General features: G+C 40.3%; 1 protein-coding gene across 1 annotated transcript; it reads left to right on the forward strand.

The window, feature by feature from the left end:
* The first annotated feature begins 224 nt into the window (after window positions 1-224).
* Window positions 225-4,208, forward strand: MGP (matrix Gla protein). The gene is made up of 4 exons (XM_003934558.4): window positions 225-376; window positions 1,875-1,907; window positions 3,052-3,127; window positions 3,821-4,208. Exons 1-4 carry the CDS (start codon window positions 316-318, stop codon window positions 3,960-3,962), a joined length of 312 nt encoding a protein of 103 aa, XP_003934607.1. The 5' UTR covers window positions 225-315; the 3' UTR covers window positions 3,963-4,208.
* The last annotated feature ends 13,824 nt before the right edge of the window (window positions 4,209-18,032 follow it).

An 18,032-nucleotide genomic window follows, 5' to 3' on the forward strand; every position in this document is an offset into this window, starting at 1 on the left:
GGTCTGTCACCAAGCGTAAGATGGCCACAAGTTCTGCACCAGAGCAGCATCCTGCTGTAGCATGGTCCGGTCCAGGAGTGAGGGAAAACTGCCCACTTAGAGTAGATAATATCTGGAAGGAATGACTGGGAAAAGTTCCAGTGCTAGTTCAGTGCCAACCCTTCCCCACCTCTCCGGCCCTCTCCCACTGGTTCCTCCCCTCTCAACTGCTCTGGTTCCTATAAAAACCTCACAGCCTTCCACTAACATCCTGTAGGAGCCTCTCTCCCTACTGCTGCTGCCCACAATCCTGCCACTGACCTGCAGGACGAGACCATGAAGAGCCTGGTCCTTCTTGCCATCCTGGCCGCCTTAGTGGTGGCAACTTTGTGTTATGGTGAGACACTTTTCTCCCATTTCTCTGAATTTACTTTTCTGCCTCTGACTTTGAGTTACTTCTATTTTTTCTCTCCCTCCTCCTCTTCTTCCCCCTTTCTCTGTTATAATGTTAAAGTACCATTACTTTCACATTTCCCAGTCTCCACAGAAACTGTTCTGTTGTATTAAGTCTTTTTTATATCCTAAGTATCCAGACTCTTGTGCAACTTAACAAACAAGCCCTTTCAGTGGTAAGTCTCTGTATATCTAGAAACTCAGATATTTCAGAAACAAGATGCCAAATTCCCAGCCACTGTGTTCTCATTTTTAAGGATATTAATTTAGACTTTGGTATCAATGGGTTAAGGATATTGTTTAAACCACTTGCCTTTGAGAAAATCAATTTTCATGTGAAGTATTAAGCATAGCCCTGTCTAGGCTATACTTAATATCATGAACAATATCATGAACTTACTATTTTTGTTCAGTTAATTAATTTTAAATGAAGTTTTACATCAAAAGAATTTTAGAAATGAATCATTTTCATAACTTCTATTATCAGAAAATAAATTTTGCCTTTTTTCTGTATGTTGTTAAATATACAGAAAAGCTGTTTGTTCAGAGCTTAAAAAAGGAAATCTGAAGCAAAGTTATTTACTTAATTCAGTCTCGCACTTCAATTACCTGGATATTTTCACTGTTTTTAAATTTAAATTACATTAACAACCAGAAAGATTATGCTTCTCACTCTTGTATTCACAAATTTTCTGTATCAGAGGATTTGATTTCTTCACCTCCTTTTTAACTTTTGAAGAAAATTTCCTTGCTGGCAAATATTAATAGAAGCCTCTTATTCCAAAATTTACCTGCTGTGCCCAGGAGAGTGGCAGAAAGAAGAAAACTTTTGTTTGACATCGTTTCAGTTCTCTCTCTGAACTGGCATCGTGCCCAGGGTGTGCTGTCAGCTGGAGCCAGTGGTTTCTGTGGCTGCCAATTTAACACAGGTTCTTAAGAGGTTTTCGGATCCCTCTTAGAAACTCGTCCTGGTAAGCCCAGCACAGCAACTGCCCACAGTTCTCTTGCCTGGAGAAAACTGGCTGTCTTCTGGATCCTTCTTAATCCTCTTTGACCCTGTTCTCAAACAGGCTCTGAATAAATCAGAGAAGATGGTTCTCTGGAGACTTCCGTGCAGCACTTAAAGTGCCTTATTTTGATTGTCTAAAGACGTCATACTTGGGAAATTTTAGCTCAAAATGGCTACTTCCTCCTTCAACATCAGAGAAACTAAAATACAGAGATATCCACAGCAAAGCCAGAGGTAGAGAAAAACCTCATAAATCCTAAGTTCCTGAAATTTGTAATAACCACACTGCTAAATATATTCTTCACATTTTCAGACTCTTTCCTCTCCTTCCATCCCTATATTTAAACTATTACAATGTTTAAATTGATAAATAATGATATAATGAATCACTGATAAATGATGATATAATGAATCTTTTTATTTTTAATTCTAGAATCTCATGAAAGCATGGAATCTTATGAACTTAGTAAGTGAATATTTAACTTCATTATTTAAATGTCTTGCATTAAGGAACCTCTCCCCATTTTAAAATAAACAAGATGGTAAGATATATAACAGGGAGAAAAAAGGGGGCCTCTTGGAAAACTAAAGTAAATTTTAAAATCTAATGACTATAAAAATTGCCAAAGGAGCAATTTTTTAAGCTTGAAGTAGTGCAATATGGGATTTAAGCTGCACGCAACATACTCAGAAGCCATAAAATCTCATTTGGAAATTTTAAGTTGGCACCACGTCAACCACACAGATGGAAAACGAGGAGTAATGACAAATGGTAAAGCACAGAGTTGGATGCCAAGTCAGCTGGAAGACCACAGGCGCCACGTTAAGCTGAGTGCTGTTTTGCTGTGTTTTGTTTTTTTTTAGACAGAGTCTCGCTCTGTCACCCAGACTAGAGTGCAGTGGCGCGATCTCGGCTCACTGCAACATCTGCCTCCCAGGTTCAGGAGACTCCCATGCCTCAGCCTCGCAAGTAGCTGGTACAAGCACACACCACCATGCCCAGATAATTTTTGTATTTTTAGTAGAGACAGGGTTTCACCATGTTGGCCAGGCTGGTTTTGAACTCCTAGCTTCAAGTGATCCACCTGCCTCAGCCTCCCAAAATGCTGGAATTAAGGGGTGAGACACTGAGCCCAGCCAGCTGAATGCTGTTGAATAGCTGGTCTTACAAAGACTGAGCATAGGAGGAAATAGCATATCACTCTGGTTTTTAATTTATTCATTATTTTTATAGTGTTTCAACTGTTCATTCACTGGCAATCTAGAGTTATGCTTCCTAAATCCTCAGGACAGAGAATTTCTCCTCAAAAGGAATTTAAAACATACCAAGTAGAACTATGTCCATTAAGAAAGGCAAAGTGATTGTCCAAAGGCAAAACCAGCAAAGCGGACATGACCAGTCTCTAAGACACATAGATTGATTATTGGTTTCATTTGATCAGAAAGTTAATGAAATCTACTTTATACTCTCCTTTGATTTTTGCCAATCTCTGGTTATATGAACTGCAGAAATTAAGGCACTTTCAAATATATTTGTGTCAAGGAATATTCATGGAAATATTTTCAGCTACGTGTTACTAAAACTGCATTTATTTATTTTCTGTTCTAAGATCCCTTCATTAATAGGAGAAATGCGAATACGTTCATATCTCCTCAGCAGAGATGGAGAGCTAAAGTCCACGAGAGGTCAGTAACAAAACTTCATGAGGGGCAGTCATTTTTCCCAGAGTAGATCACAGATCCGAAATGGAGTGGGAAACAGGTTTTTCATCATACACATTATTTCTAATTGTATCTTTAAAATCAAAAACTTAAAAACAATATACAGAAAACAACTGAATTATTAGAAAACTATTTTGGGAAAGATCTGGAAAGGAGAGGGAAGGAGGAGAGAAAGGAGTACAGAAAGAAAACTTCTATTTTCATTAAAAAAAAAAAATCTCCTGTTCTGCCTTCTCTCTCTGGTTTTTTGGTTGGTTGGTTTGTTCGAGACAAGAGTCTCACTCTGTTACCTAGGCTGGATTGCTGGCACTATCTCACGCCTCAGCCTCTCCAGTAGCTGGGATTACAGGCACCTGTTACCATGCCCAGCCAATTTTTGTATTTTTAGTAGAGACAGGGTTTTGTCATGTTGGCTGGGCTGGTCTTGAACTCCTGACCTTAAGTGCTCTGCCCTTCTCTACTTCCCAAAGTGCTGGGACTGCAGGCCTGAGCCACCACACCTGGCCTCTCCCGGTTCTTTAAATATCTCTTAACTTAGTGTAGGGGGCGGGGGGGACGGCATGGAGGGAAACGTTCTCCAATATTTTTTCTTCTTTTCCATTTTCTTATTTTTCCACTTTATGCTTCTCAATTTTGTCCTCTTTTTCCTCTTTCTAGGATCCGAGAACGCTCTAAGCCTGCCCACGAGCTCAATCGGGAAGCCTGTGATGACTACAAACTTTGCGAACGCTACGCCATGGTTTATGGATACAATGCTGCCTACAATCGCTACTTCAGGCAGCGTCGAGGGGCCGAATGAGATTGAGGGAGGGAAAAAAAAAAAATCCCTTTTTTTTTCCAGAGGCTAGCACCTGATTTTGTATCCCCTTGTAGAAGCATTACTGAAATACATAGACTCATAGACGATGCTTGTTTCCTGTATATTTTCTTGTCTGGCTGCACCCCTTTTTCCCGCCCCCTATATTGATAAGTAATGAAAGTGCACTGTGGTGAGGGTCAAAGGAGAGTGAATGTTCCATAATAAACTTCTGGTGTGATACTTTCATCTTGTGAATCTGGTTTCTTTTGGGAAAATACTGAGCTATTTTAAATCATGGCCCACCTTACCCAAAATAGGAGATTCTGTTCATCTTATATCTAGTATTGATTAGAAGAAAAACTACATAGAAAGAAGGAAGCTTAGAAGGCACTCATCCAGCCGTAAATTCTCTAAACCCTCTCTACCTTGGAATCTGTGAATGGAATCTGGTATGTTTGTTCCAGGATTTTCCTATTGTAAATTGTGGCAAATACAGGGCTCACTTCATCTGTTTTTCATCTCTTATACATCAAAGTCAAAAAAAATTCTGGATCAAGGTAACCTAGAAGAAGAGAAGAAAAAAGAGGAAAAGGGGAAGAGAAAACAGAAGGGACAAATAAAAAATAATTGACAAAAACTGTCAATAATAGTTTATAGACTTAACTATATCAATAATCACGTTATATGTAAATAGTCTAAACAATCCAATTATTTTTTACTTCTATATATATTTTTACTTCCACATTTGTTATAGGTTCCACACTATGTTTTTATTATTCTTGCTTTAAATAATTTTAATAATTTTTTTTAAAGTTTAGAAAATAAGAAAATATCTCAGACCAGGCACAGTGGTCCACACCTGTAATCTCAGTACTTTGGGAGGCCAAAGCAGAAGAATTGCTTGAAGCCAGGAATTCAAAGCAAGCCTGGGCAACATAGCAAGACCCCATCTCTATTTTTTTTTTTTTTTAATTAGCCAGGCATGGTAGTATAGTCCCAGCTACTTGGAAGGCTGAAGCTGGTGGATCACTTGAGTCCAGGATTCTGAGGCTGCAGTGAGCCATAACCATACCACTGCACTCCAGCCTGGGAAACAGACTCTGTCTCTATAGAAAAACAAAAAAGAAAAGATCTCATACACTTACCCATGTAGTTTTCCTTTCCTGTATCTTCATTCTTCTTTCCATCTGGTGTCATTTACTTTCTGCCTGAGGACTTCCTTTAACTTTGCTTGTAGTTCAGGTTTACAGGATTATTTAAGTTTTGTATGTTTGTTTTGAGTCTTGAAAGATATTTTCAACTGTATGCTGAATCCCGTTGCCATTTTTCTTTTAATTATTTTAAGATATTCAACTGAATTCTAGCTTGCATAGGTTTTTGACATAAAATTTGTTGTAATTCTTATTTTTGTTCCACTGTGCATACTGTATCTTTGACCTCTGGCCGATTCTAACATTTTTCTCTTTATTAGCGCTTTTGACCAAATTAATTCAGACCTACCTTGATTTGATTTGTCTTATTTCTCTTGTTCTTGAGGTATATTGACCTTCTTGGAATGCATAAAATTAGAAAAATTTTCAGCCATTATTTTTTCAAATACTTCCATCCATCACTCCTCCTCTCCTTTAGAGGATCCAATGACATGTACATTTGACCAGTTGAAGTAATCCAACTCTCTGATGCTATTTTAATTTTTTATTTTAATACAAATTGCTTTTCTCTGTGCCTTTTATTTTTTACACTTTCTATTAATGTGTCATCAGGTTCATTAACCTTTTCTTGACAATATCTAATCTTATTTCATCTAGTGTATTTTGCATCCCAGACATCATGGTTTTAATCACCAGAAGTTTCATTTGGATGTTTTCATATCTTCCACGCCTCTACTTATATTTTTTAATGTATTTGATATATTCAAATACTTACAATAACCATTTTAGTGTCAGTATGTGCTAATTCTAATATGTGTCTGTTATGAGCTGGTTTGATGGGTTGATTATTCTACTCATATGAATCACAATTTTCTACTTTTCTGCATTCTTGCTTAATTTTATTTGATGCCAGACATTGTAAATTTTAATTTTTGTGTGCTGGATATTCTTCTATTTCCGTATGTGTTCCTGAGCTTTACTCTGGATTCAGTTAAATCATCTGGATAAATTTGATCAGTATTTAATCTAAGGCTAATTATCTCTGCACACTAAGCCAAGACCTTTCTGAATCCTGCGTCCAATGTCCCATGACAATAATTGTAGCCTTGAGTTAACAGCAGCCTCCGTTTCCTCTGTTCTTCTTGGATAGTAATCTGCCCATACACATATGCCAATCAGTCCTCTGTGTGTACATGAGACTGCCCTACGCTGATATCCAGGGATCCCTCTCACTCTCTCCTTTGCAGTATTTTGCCATGTGAAATATAGTCACTGTATTTGTCTAGAACTTTCAACTCCATCTCAACTCAAAATGTCCACTGGACTCCAACTTGATTCCCTCTCCCTATGCCATGGCTTAGAAACTCTCTTAAGGCAATAAGCTGGAGAAGCCATAGGACTCACTTTGTTTTCCATTTTGTATCAGTTGCCATCTGTAATTGCCTAATGTCCAGGGTCTTAAAAGCCGTTTTTTGTAGGTATTGTCTGTTTCTCTAGTAGTTTCTGAAGAAAAGATAAATCCCCTTTCTTAGATCGAGTCTTAGTTCCTTAGACTCCATCTTGGCTAAAAGTCTATTAAAACAGACAGGAATATTTAAATGGTCATCCCAGCCTCAAAGTTCCCCCATCAAATTGGCTCAGACATATACTGCAATTATATGTCAATTCAAATGCTCACTCCACCTAGCCCTACTTCCCTCACCCTCTCATGCATTGTTCCCCAATAAACCACCTGTACACAAATCTCTAAATCTTAGAGCTTGTTTCCTAGGGAATCAAATCTATGACAATCATTCAGGTGGTAAATGGTGAATAGCCAACCAGCATCTTCTAGCTCCAGAATCTTCTCACTCCATCTTGTTTTACTCATTACCTAACACTAGTATCACAGTTTTTGAGTTGACAAGAGATTCAGCAGTAATCTATTTAACCCCCTCATTTTACAGCTGAAGACTTTGAGAGCTTGAAGTCTAAGTGACTTGAGTGATGGTCCCAAGGGCAGGTAATTCTATTTTCTTCAGAAATTTACTTGTACTGGCCTCATAAAATCTAATTCTTAAAGAGACGTGTACAAATAGCCCATATGTTTTTATCAGCCTCCCATTGTGTATAGCCACACTTTCCAATCTGATGAAGCTATTTTTAATGTAGTTTCTGCCTCAGTCAAAACTGTGTCTATCTACCATTCAGCTCTATAATTTCTTTTTTTGATATACCCTTGTTTTTCAGAACTAAGACACATAAAGTAACATGTTACAGGTCTTATTCTCTTCCCTTTTTCTCATCTTGGTAAGGTTTTTCCATAGATTAATTTAGCCTGAGAACCAAAGAGTAAGCAGATTACTCTGCCACCACCCATAAAAGCAATTTTCATCTTAGAAGAGTTTCTACGAATATGTGCTTTGTAGCTAGGCCTCCTGGTTTTTAATGCCAACTCTGTCACTGAGAATGTGTCAATTTTGGGCAAGTTAAGTAATCTCACTGGGTCTCCATTCTCTTACCTGTAAAATGAGATTATTTTAGTACCTATGTTAGAGTTGCTATCAACATTAAACAAATCAATATATGTAAAGTACACAAAACACTGCCTGGCATGCAGTGAGTGCTCAGTAGTTCTTGGCTATTTATATTGTATTATGCTATCACTATGCCCTGAATATTTAAAATGGCAAAATAATGCCTCTTTGGAGAGTTACACTTATACCTCAAGCATCTATAATTGCCTATGAAAAGCAGTCTGCAGGATTCGTAGCCAAACACTATTAACAGCACTGGCTAGTTTATACTCACTTCATTTTTCCTCTCCTCTACCAGGCCACAGCTACCTATGTTAACCAGCATGCAGTTTCAAAAAAAGACTAGAAATTTCTGCCGGGCGCAGTGGCTCACGCCTGTAATCCCAGCACTTTGGGAGGCCGAGGCGGGTGGATCACAAGGTCAAGAGATCGAGACCATCCTGGTCAACATGGTGAAACCCCGTCTCTACTAAAAATACAAAAAATTAGCTGGGCATGGTGGTGTGTGCCTGTAATCCCAGCTACTCAGGAGGTTGAGGCAGGAGAATTGACTGAACCCAGGAGGCGGAGGTTGCAGTGAGCCGAGATCGCGCCATTGCACTCCAGCCTGGGTAACAAGAGCGAAACTCCGTCTCAAAAAAAAAGAAAAAAAAAAAAAAAGACTAGAAATTTCATGTTCATTTTTGTACTCAACTGGGTTTGAAATTTTTGCAGCCAAGGTAATTCATACTAGAATGGAGCTAAACTTATATTCTTATATTGTAATAGTAGCAATATATGCAGACACCATGTACCCTTACCCTTTCAATAGAGGGAATCTGTAAGTAATCTGTATGCTATATGTACCTTAAGTTCTTGAGGTCCTTAGTTATCCATCATTAGTAGCTTTTCCAACAACTAATTTTAATGTTTCCTTGTCATAATACAGAACTCTAATGAGAGTGAATTCTATCCTCAATTCATGTTGATTTGGAATCCTGAAACTTTGCCTCTGCTTTGCCTATAGTTGCCTCTACTTCAGAACTAGGGCTCTATTTTATCCTAGTTGGCCATCCTCTGGAATCCAGACATTGCTACCCATCTGATTATTCCTAGATATACCTTCTGCCATGTCCCTTCCACCAGCAAGTATCCCTGACCATTGATGTCAGTTCAGAACAAAATAGATTAATCCAGTCTGCTTCAATGGCAAAAATGAGACACCTTAATCCAGGATGTGTTACGTACCCTAAACTACTAAGCATTGCATAGGGTTGTGTCCCCAATAGGTAGACTATATACATCCAACAATAAGGTGTGGAAGCAGGAGTGGACTTTCTTGTCATCATTTGTAAGCCACAGGAGGAATTTATATTTTAAATCCCTGCAATGCTAATCTATAGGCCTGAAAATTCTGGTATCTGTAGAGGAAATATTTTCACCATAGAACGTAGCAAGAGTCTCATTTACATTCTAAAGCTTCACAGTAACTTCAGGCTCTTCATGCCATGCAGCAAATGAAGGAGTCATCTTCTTAATAGGAGTAATTAACAATTTCATCAGGAGAAGGTAGGGCCTCTGTTACACAATCTAAGGAGGGAAAGTGACTGATACCACCGAAACATCTCTTGATACGCCTGTGCCCAATCATGATGGTAGATGGACAGATATATCAGCCACAGTCTAGAAGAGCATAGTGCAGGAGCTCCCGGTTCTCAAGAAAGGAGCTCTAACTCCCTGACCAGTTAGACACCAAGACCACCAGCCATGCTGTGAGTGAGCAAAATCTAGAATGGGTAGTTTTTAAGAGGGAAACAATGAGTATTAGCAGTGGCCTTACAACTGTGTGTAGCAACAGTGGGCTGTTGTTCGTCCCACTAACCTTCATTTGTGTTCTGGCTTGACCCAACAAGTGAATTCGAACTGAAACATGAGAATATATCAAATGAGAAATTAAGAGCTGGGAAAGATGAGATAGTTATCACACTAAACATGGGAAGTACATTTGTTTAAAACAGCCACGTTATCCAGGAAAGTAGGACTAGAACTTTTCTATTCTGACTTTTCCCAGGAAAAGAGACCAATCAGAATCTTAAAGAAGCTGCTCCTGGAATCGTTTGTATGAAGCAAGTTCAAGCATAATGGGCGGCTGTAATAAACGATGTGGGGTATTGCCCAGATCCCTTCAGGACGGAGGCACTCATTTTCTCAGCTGCCTGAGTCTCTTTCCTAAAACTGCTCTTGGCTGAAGAAAGTCATCTTGCCCAATTCACATCTCTCTCCAGAAGCAGCTCATATCCAAAAACTGGTCAATGCAGGGATATAAGACCTAGCCCTCTTCCCCTGACACTGACATTTTTCAGTCTTGTGATTGTTTCTTTCTTATCTCCCCTTCCCCTGCCAGCTCTATGTTAAAAAGCCAGGATCCATTGTGACTTAACTGTGTAGTTTAAGACTTTACACATTCTGAGTAATGGGAAAGCAGAAGTATAACACAGGAACCTCTCATGGTGGTCTCTGAATTTATTCCAGGATTGAAATTGGCCCCAATATTTCTCAATTAAAAATGAAACCCGCAGCCCATCCTCAAGAGTATTGAAACCAGGGACTACATTATGAGATTCATCTGTTAATTCCTTTAAAGAAATGAGCTGGGTGACCTGTTGGGGGATTTTTCCATCTCTAATTTTTCTGAATTCAGGCATTGAAAGCTAACCAACAAATAAGAAAGCCGGAAACATAAGTCATCTGGGGTTGTCCAAACATGAGGTTAAGCTTTGAAAAATACTGTTCAAGAAATGTTCTCTTTGCTCATTTATTTAATACAGGAGACTTTTATGGTGTTTGCCTAGAAACCCTCTGACTCCTTTACTTTGGGTAGAGCAATACACAAAATTTGTCCCTACCCATTTCATCTAAGGATAATGACTACTCCTTGTGACCACAAACCTATAATAAATAAAGTAGGAAAATAATTTGCATTCATTGATGTTTTTAAACATTCTGAGAGAGAATTTTCCTCCTTATGAGGAATCTTGGAAACACCTAAAAGATAATAATTTTGTATTATAGAAGTATTCCAAGAAAATCATAAATGTTGGTACTTACTCCTAGGAGTGAATTAGACTTCAAACATGAAAGTATACTGAAGAGGAAATTACAGAGCTGAAAAAGAGGAGATAATTTTTTCACTATCCCAGTTAATACATTTCTATAGAACAGCTACAGGATCCAGGAAGATGGGTCTAGAACTACAAAGTTTACTAGAAGCATAAGGACAATCTGCACCCATTTCTTTGAAAACATAAAAAAGAATATGGAGCAAATTTAGTTTAATGTTCCCCAAACAGGTATCCTAAGAAATAATACTCCAGTCAGTGTGCAGCCAAAATTTTTCTATGCCCAGACAAGTTCTATTATCTTTATGTATCTCCTCTTAAAACTACATGTGTTTAATGTACTAAATGTAATATATCAAACCTTCTGTGTGGTCCATCAGTAAAGGAATTCGTTTGAGTCTGTTTAGCACAGGGGTTTGAAAGATACGTTGACAATAGAATGTTGTTTTCAAGGGGCATTGACCAAAATCTTGCAGAACACTATTTAGAACCACTGATCAAACTCAGCCTCCCACGATTTCTTTCTACAGCATTCCTAGCATTCCACCTACACGTATGTAGCATTTAACAAATATTTATCACATGCCTAGTCTGTGCCATATGATGTGGCCAATGTAGCAGATGGCCATTCAGTTTATACTTGCAAACACGTGTTATAAAGCTCTCTATGCCACATGATGCCCTAGTTTTTGTATACTGAATCAATTTAAACATTTTGGCCTTAATTATTCTCTCTCAAACAAAACAGAATGAGTCTACTCTACTGACTCATTTCTCTGCTCTTCTTTTCAGTTTTCCGCATTGTGTATGTTGCTCAGACACCTTCGCACTCTCATGCATCTTTTTCTGATTATATCCTAATTTATCAGCGTCAGTCTTCAGGACCCAATGTGAAGCACAACACATTTTCTGATAGTCTCAAAGTGCAATTAATTGTGACTATTCATGATCCAAACCTTGTTGCCTCCATGAGGAATCTAAGACTCTATTCGCTTTTCTCATAGTTGCTTCTCACCAATGGCTTTGTTAAAACCTTCAGGTGTTTTTAACATAAAGCACTAGCAAGTCACATCTTCCCCATTCTGCATTTGCGATCACATTTTATCATCTAAAGGCAAAGTGTATTTTATCATTATCTAAATGTCATCTTGTTGAACTCAATAGTTGAGATAATTGTGCCATTCATTTTATTACCTATCTGGTGGAGATATGAATCACCTGGAAATTTGATGGCAATGCCTTTGTCTATGCCTTTGAATAAAATATGCTGACCTATAGGGATTAGCAATGGATATATCCAGAGGAAAGAGCCAAAAGGGCAGGGTTGAGGGAAGGCAGTGCCAGGGAGAAGTGCTTGGCACTAAAATTCACTTGAAAGTTAATTGTATTGACTGCTCTTTCACATGCACCCTCATTAGTCTAGTCTGCTATATCAGAAATCTCAATGCAGATTTAGAAAGCCAATAAATTTGTCACATGCGCTATGTATGGTCAGTCAATTTGCCCGGCTAGCTTTTTTCCCTTATTCAAAGTGCCTGACAAGTTGCCAGGTGAAGCAAAATGATTAGCTAATATATTATCCAGTATAAAACCAGCTAACTGGACCAAAAGGACAAAAGGCAAAGGAAAGTTCATCAAAATCTTGAAGTGAATCAGATGCAGCGTCCTGTATGCAATGCTATTTATAGGACATCCCAGGCCAGGCTTCCTCACTCTTCCCCACCCCAGAGCTTTGAGTCCACGTTAGGCAGGCTCTGTCATGAGCTTTGGCATAGAGGCCCTCATATCAGGTCAGCCTGACATAAAACTATGACAACCAAAACAAAACAAAACCAATCTTATCTAATCATCCAGACTTTCTCATTCTAGAAAAAAAATAAAACTTAGACAAATTAAATTTAGCAGAGGTTATTTGAGAAAAAGAAAAAAAAAACAGTTCATGAATCAGGCAGCATTCTGAAGCAGTAAAGGTTAAGAAAGCTCCATCTAGCAATAGGAGCAGGCTGTATTTATAGGCAGAAAAAGGGAAGTGATGTGCAGAAACAGGCTTACTGGTGACAGCTCTGCCTTTGCCTTATTTGGGCATGTCTAAGCAGTTTACATGCCCTGATTGGCTGACAGCTCAGCTGCTATATTGGCCAAAACTCAATGAGTCATGACAAGAATATACTAACTGCAAGTTACACTGCAGTGTATTTACATGTTAGGTTACAGTTTGCTAGATATGGAGGAAGCTTTAGGCCAAATTTCGTTTAATAACACTAGTGCCTCTTTTTCTATCTACTCTCTCCCCACTTACAGGCCAAAACAAGTTGCCTTAGTCTTCCCAAGGAAATGTCTGCTTTGTAAAAATGGAATTTGGAGAGAACCATGTTGACACAAAGAAACTGGTCTCAAATAGTGACCCTAAGCATAGCCCAATACACTCTGGAACAAGATACTTCAGAGCAGGTGTCCCCAAACTTTTTACACAGGGGGCCAGTTCACTGTCCCTCAGACCGTTGGAGGGCCGCCACATACTGTGCTCCTCTCACTGACCACCAGTGAAAGAGGTGCCCCTTCCTGAAGTGTGGCGGGGGGCCGGATAAATGGCCTCAGGGGGCCGCATGCGGCCCGCAGGCCATAGTTTGGGGACGCCTGCTTCAGAGCATGGCCCTTCAAGTACCTCTCAAATCATATTATAAAGTAGCAACCTAGGCTACCAACTTGTAAAGAGGTTCTTGCTGGCTGAACAGCAATCCAGATCTCTCAAGCTGTCAATCGAATGTAAGGGGAAAACAGGCCCAGACCAATGTGTTTCTGAGAGATTCCCCAGATGAAGAGAAACTTGAAGTTTATCTGGACTCCTCAGAATAACTACTTTCTGAAGAACCTGCATTTGCCCAGGACTAGATTGAAGGAGAAGCATGCTAGGACTAACCGCTAGAATGTCAGCTGCAGACTTGGACCTAGAATAGAGATGGGGGTGTGGGTATACATGTGTTTTTGCAATGAGGAAAAGGAGACACAGTCTCAGTGCAGTATAACCCTCCTCTGACCCAGCTCAGTAAACAACCAATTCTTTACACAGACTCTACTCTTAATTCTTCCCTAGCAGCCCCATATGTATCATATTAATTTCTCATTTTTATAAATGTTATTTATTTTAAGTGCTGTCACATAGATACTTTATTTCCACTGGTTCTAACTGCATCTATGGGGAATAGGAACAATATTGTCTGTAGTCAAGAGGTGTGGGAACAAAGTCAGGTAGGTTAAAGTCACTGAAAGCAAAAAGCACTGGAACTCAAATGTCAATACCTAAACACACCCTTAACCACTAAAGGTAAGAAGCTTGGAAAGTCTTTTTGCAAAGGGGAGACTAGAGACACAGCAATATGTGCAAACTGACTAGACTTGAAGCCATATAGAAAAGAGAAGACCCAATCCTAATGCTAGGAAACGTGTTGGGAATGAAAATCACCTTTGCAGGTATCCTTCACTGTCTAATAAAACTTCCTTAGAAATCACAAAGTCAGATGTTTGAAATCAGCCTAAAAAGCATTTTTGAGTGGTAGAGAGTCAGCCTTCTGTCTAGAACAAATTAGTTCCCTTGGATAAAATTAAATAATTCAATTTTAATTTTGCAAGAGGGAAAAACAAACCTGTGCTTCAAAAATATTTACAGGGTTTTTTTTTTCCTTTGCACTCAGTGACCTGGAAGATGAAAAGAAGGCCCTGAGCCAAACCAAAATACGTCCATGGTTTTCCACAAGCTGGACTGGGTTTGTAAATGCTGCAGTCAGAAAACTTCAAAGTCATAATTTAGGTCTATGCTGCCTGATATACACATACCTTGCAATTTTAAACAATGACATGATTTATTTCCTTCATGTTAAAAAACAGATATTACTTATAGAGGCTAAAAAAGATCTTGAGATGATAAAGTGAGTTTTGAGATATTCAAACTCTACAATTGGCCCTGTGCATTCTACAGTGTTTTCTAGTATCCATATTCATAAGCCTCTAAGTTTCCAGGATCCTTCATGAGAGGCCACCCTGTACCACAGATAGCGTATCTACCAAAGATGCTTTCCTGGCCTTGCAAATGCTGGTACACACAAATCTGGGCTTTCAAAAAGAAGTGACAAAATGCCTTCCTTATGGCTTCAACTGCAAAATGACGTGCAGAATAAGTTAGGATGGGTCAAATGAAGGCTTCTGGATGTTCCCCATTTGGTGGTGACACTGCTTTTTTCCACAACTCATCATTGGCTGAAGTTCCACTGAACACGCACTCTTTGAGAAGGAGGTGTTAGAATCGTTCCTCCTTTCTACGAGGGCATGAAATCTAAATCAGCTTCACCTCCACTTAAACTTCTCTAAACCTAATTGGGACTGAGTTTTAGTATCCCTTTTCATGTCTCCTCCTTGTGCCCGTCACTGGAAACAAAAAGGGCCAAAATTGGAAGAATAGACCCTTTTATTCAACGTTTTCTCACAACGTCATCCCATGCAATCCACTTCTCCCCTTTAGAAAGCCTAGGTGCATGTGTCTCTTAAGTTAGTATGGTTATATATATATATATATACATACATACACACACACATATATATATATATATCCTGCTCATTTCATGCCTTAATTTTACAGCCCGGAAATGGACTCTGGAGATCGGGGCAATGTATCTAGAAGAGAATAAATACAAAAAAGGAAAGGGGCCTAAAACTAAACTCCATGACCAATGGTGAAAGAAATGAATACTATTTGATCTGGGGCAGAGAAGGCATGTGTGACCTCAAGGTACAAACCTACAAAGGTCTAAATGTGGAAAGGAAAAAGACTATGACTTTGGGAGGCCGAGGCGGGTGGATCACAAGGTCGAGAGATTGAGACCAACCTGGTCAACATGGTGAAACCCCGTCTCTACTAAAAAAATACAAAAAAAAAAAAAATGAGCTGGGCATGGTGGCAGGTGCCTGTAATCCCAGCTACTCAGGAGGCTGAGGCAGGAGAATTGCCTGAACCCAGGAGGCGGAGGTTGCGGTGAGCCGATATCGCGCCATTGCACTCCAGCCTGGGTAACAAGAGCGAAACTCCGTCTCAAAAAAAAAAAAAGACTATGAACAAAAAATTAAAAACACAGAGAGAAAGATTTTGGTTCAACAAATGAAAAATCTAAGAAAGAAGTTCAATTTGCAAATGTCTGCTGGAGTAAGCTTATCATCACAGGACATGTTTAAACATGGGGAAACACCGCTTGACAGGGACAAAGGAAAGGAAATTCCTGGAGAGAATGGTCAGGCCAAACGAAGCTTTAAACCTTAAAATCCTAGGATTCTTAACAATGCCTAAAGGGGAGAAATACACAGAGCCAATACTTCTGTTCATAAAACCAGCTGTTAGCCCTTCCACTCAGGACAGGAAGAGGGTTAGACAGTATGTTAAGATACAGAAACAGGCTGATGGAATTTAAGGACTCCAGGACAGATGGAATGATCATGTGAGTGTAAGCAAATAAGGTGATTATGACTATGTTATTAGATGGGTGAGTAGTCACAGAAGTAACACTAAGTAAGGAGCAACTATATAGCCTTTTAAGCCTCCAATTTGACTTTTTTAATATGCACAGGTGGCATATATTCGAAGTAAACCCATTTAGGGCTTGGATTTTCTTTTTTTGATAACTGATTTAATTGTTTAGGTCTTAACTCTAACCATAGCCCTGAGTTGTGAATGAAATGTGTTCAAAAGCAGATAGGTAACCAAGAGTTTGACAATAAAGGAAAGAAAGGAGTTTCTGTTGTTTTCTAAGCATCGCTGTGACTCATAATCTTAAGTGTAATTACACTAATACAAGCATGTATTACACATATTATTTTGCTACGGTTTGCGTGACGCACTAGCAATGAAACTGATGGGGAGGGGGCAAAGATGGCCAATTAGAAGCAGCTGCGGTACCTGGCTCTCACAGAGAAGAATGAAAGAAGCAAGTGAATACCACACCTTCACCTGAAATATCCAAGTACTCGCTCTGAGGCTGATGAGGAAAACAACTTGACCCACAGAGAACGTGGAAAAGCAGAGTAGGGCAACAGCCCACCTCCCAGCAACAGAGCCAAGGGAACCCCCACTCTCAGCCACAGGAAGGGGTGAGTGAATGTGCGGCCCCAGGAAACCAGACTCTCAAATACACTCTCAAATCAGGAGATTCCCTTGTGAGCCCACACCACAGGGCCTTGGGCCCAACACAGAGCCGCAGGGAGTCTCAGCAGAGCAGCTGCTCAGGCACATGCAGAGACCCAGGAGCTTTACATACTCCGGCTCTGGGGTCCGCGGCAAGGCAGGAGACCCATATGTATCCCTAGGAAGAAAGCTGAATCCAGCAGGCCAAACAGTGTCAGTCTGTGGACCCCACTTCTGCGGCACCTCACAAGATAAGATCCACTCGTTTGGATTCCAGCCAGCCACTAGCAACAAGTGGCTGCCTTAGATGGGTCAGAATCCCCAGGGGCAGAGGTGGGCCGTCATCTCTGCTGTTTGGTCAACTCAGCCATTCCAACCTGCGGGCTTTGGAGAGTCCAGATGGTCCAGACAAGGAAGGATCCCCCCGCCCCCCAGCACAGTACAGTTGCTTTGCCAGAACATGGCCTGATTTTTCCTTTAAGCTGTATCCCAAAATATTCCTCCTCAGTGGGCGGGACCTCCCAGCTGGAACCTTTGGCCACTCCTGCCCACTTTCTACGGACAGAGTTCTGATCTCTCCACGGGACAGAGTGCCTGGGGGTAGGTGTGGGCCACCCCCTTGGTTGTTTGCACAGCTCATGCATTCCAGCCTGTAGGCTGTGGAGAGTGCAAGTGGACCAGCACTGAGGCAGTTCCCCAGCATGGCAGGGCGGTTTTGTCAAGGTGTAGCCAAACTCCTTCTTTAATCAGGACCCAAATCCACTCCACCTTGCAGGGGGAGTTCCTCCCAGTCAGAGCCTCTGGCTCTCCCACCCATATTCTACAGACAGAGGTCTGATTTTTTCCCTGGGTTGGGTTGCCCAGGGGAAGGAGCAGGTCACCATCTTTGCTGTTTGGGTGACTCAGCCATTCCAGCCTGTGAGCTTTGGTGAGTCCAAGCCAATGGGGCAGAGGTGGTTCCCCAGGACTGCACGACTGTCTTGTTGAGGTGTGGCCAGACTGCTTCTATAAAAGGGTGCAGGATTCACTCTTCCTTGCTGGGCAGGGCCTCCCAGTTGGGGCCCCTGGCCACCCCTGCCCATGTTCTATGGCCGACAGAGTTCTAATTTCTCTCTGGAATGGAGGTGCCCAGGAGATGG

Source organism: Saimiri boliviensis, chromosome 7 (genome assembly GCF_048565385.1).
Source record: "Saimiri boliviensis isolate mSaiBol1 chromosome 7, mSaiBol1.pri, whole genome shotgun sequence".
Lineage (NCBI taxonomy): Eukaryota > Metazoa > Chordata > Mammalia > Primates > Cebidae > Saimiri > Saimiri boliviensis.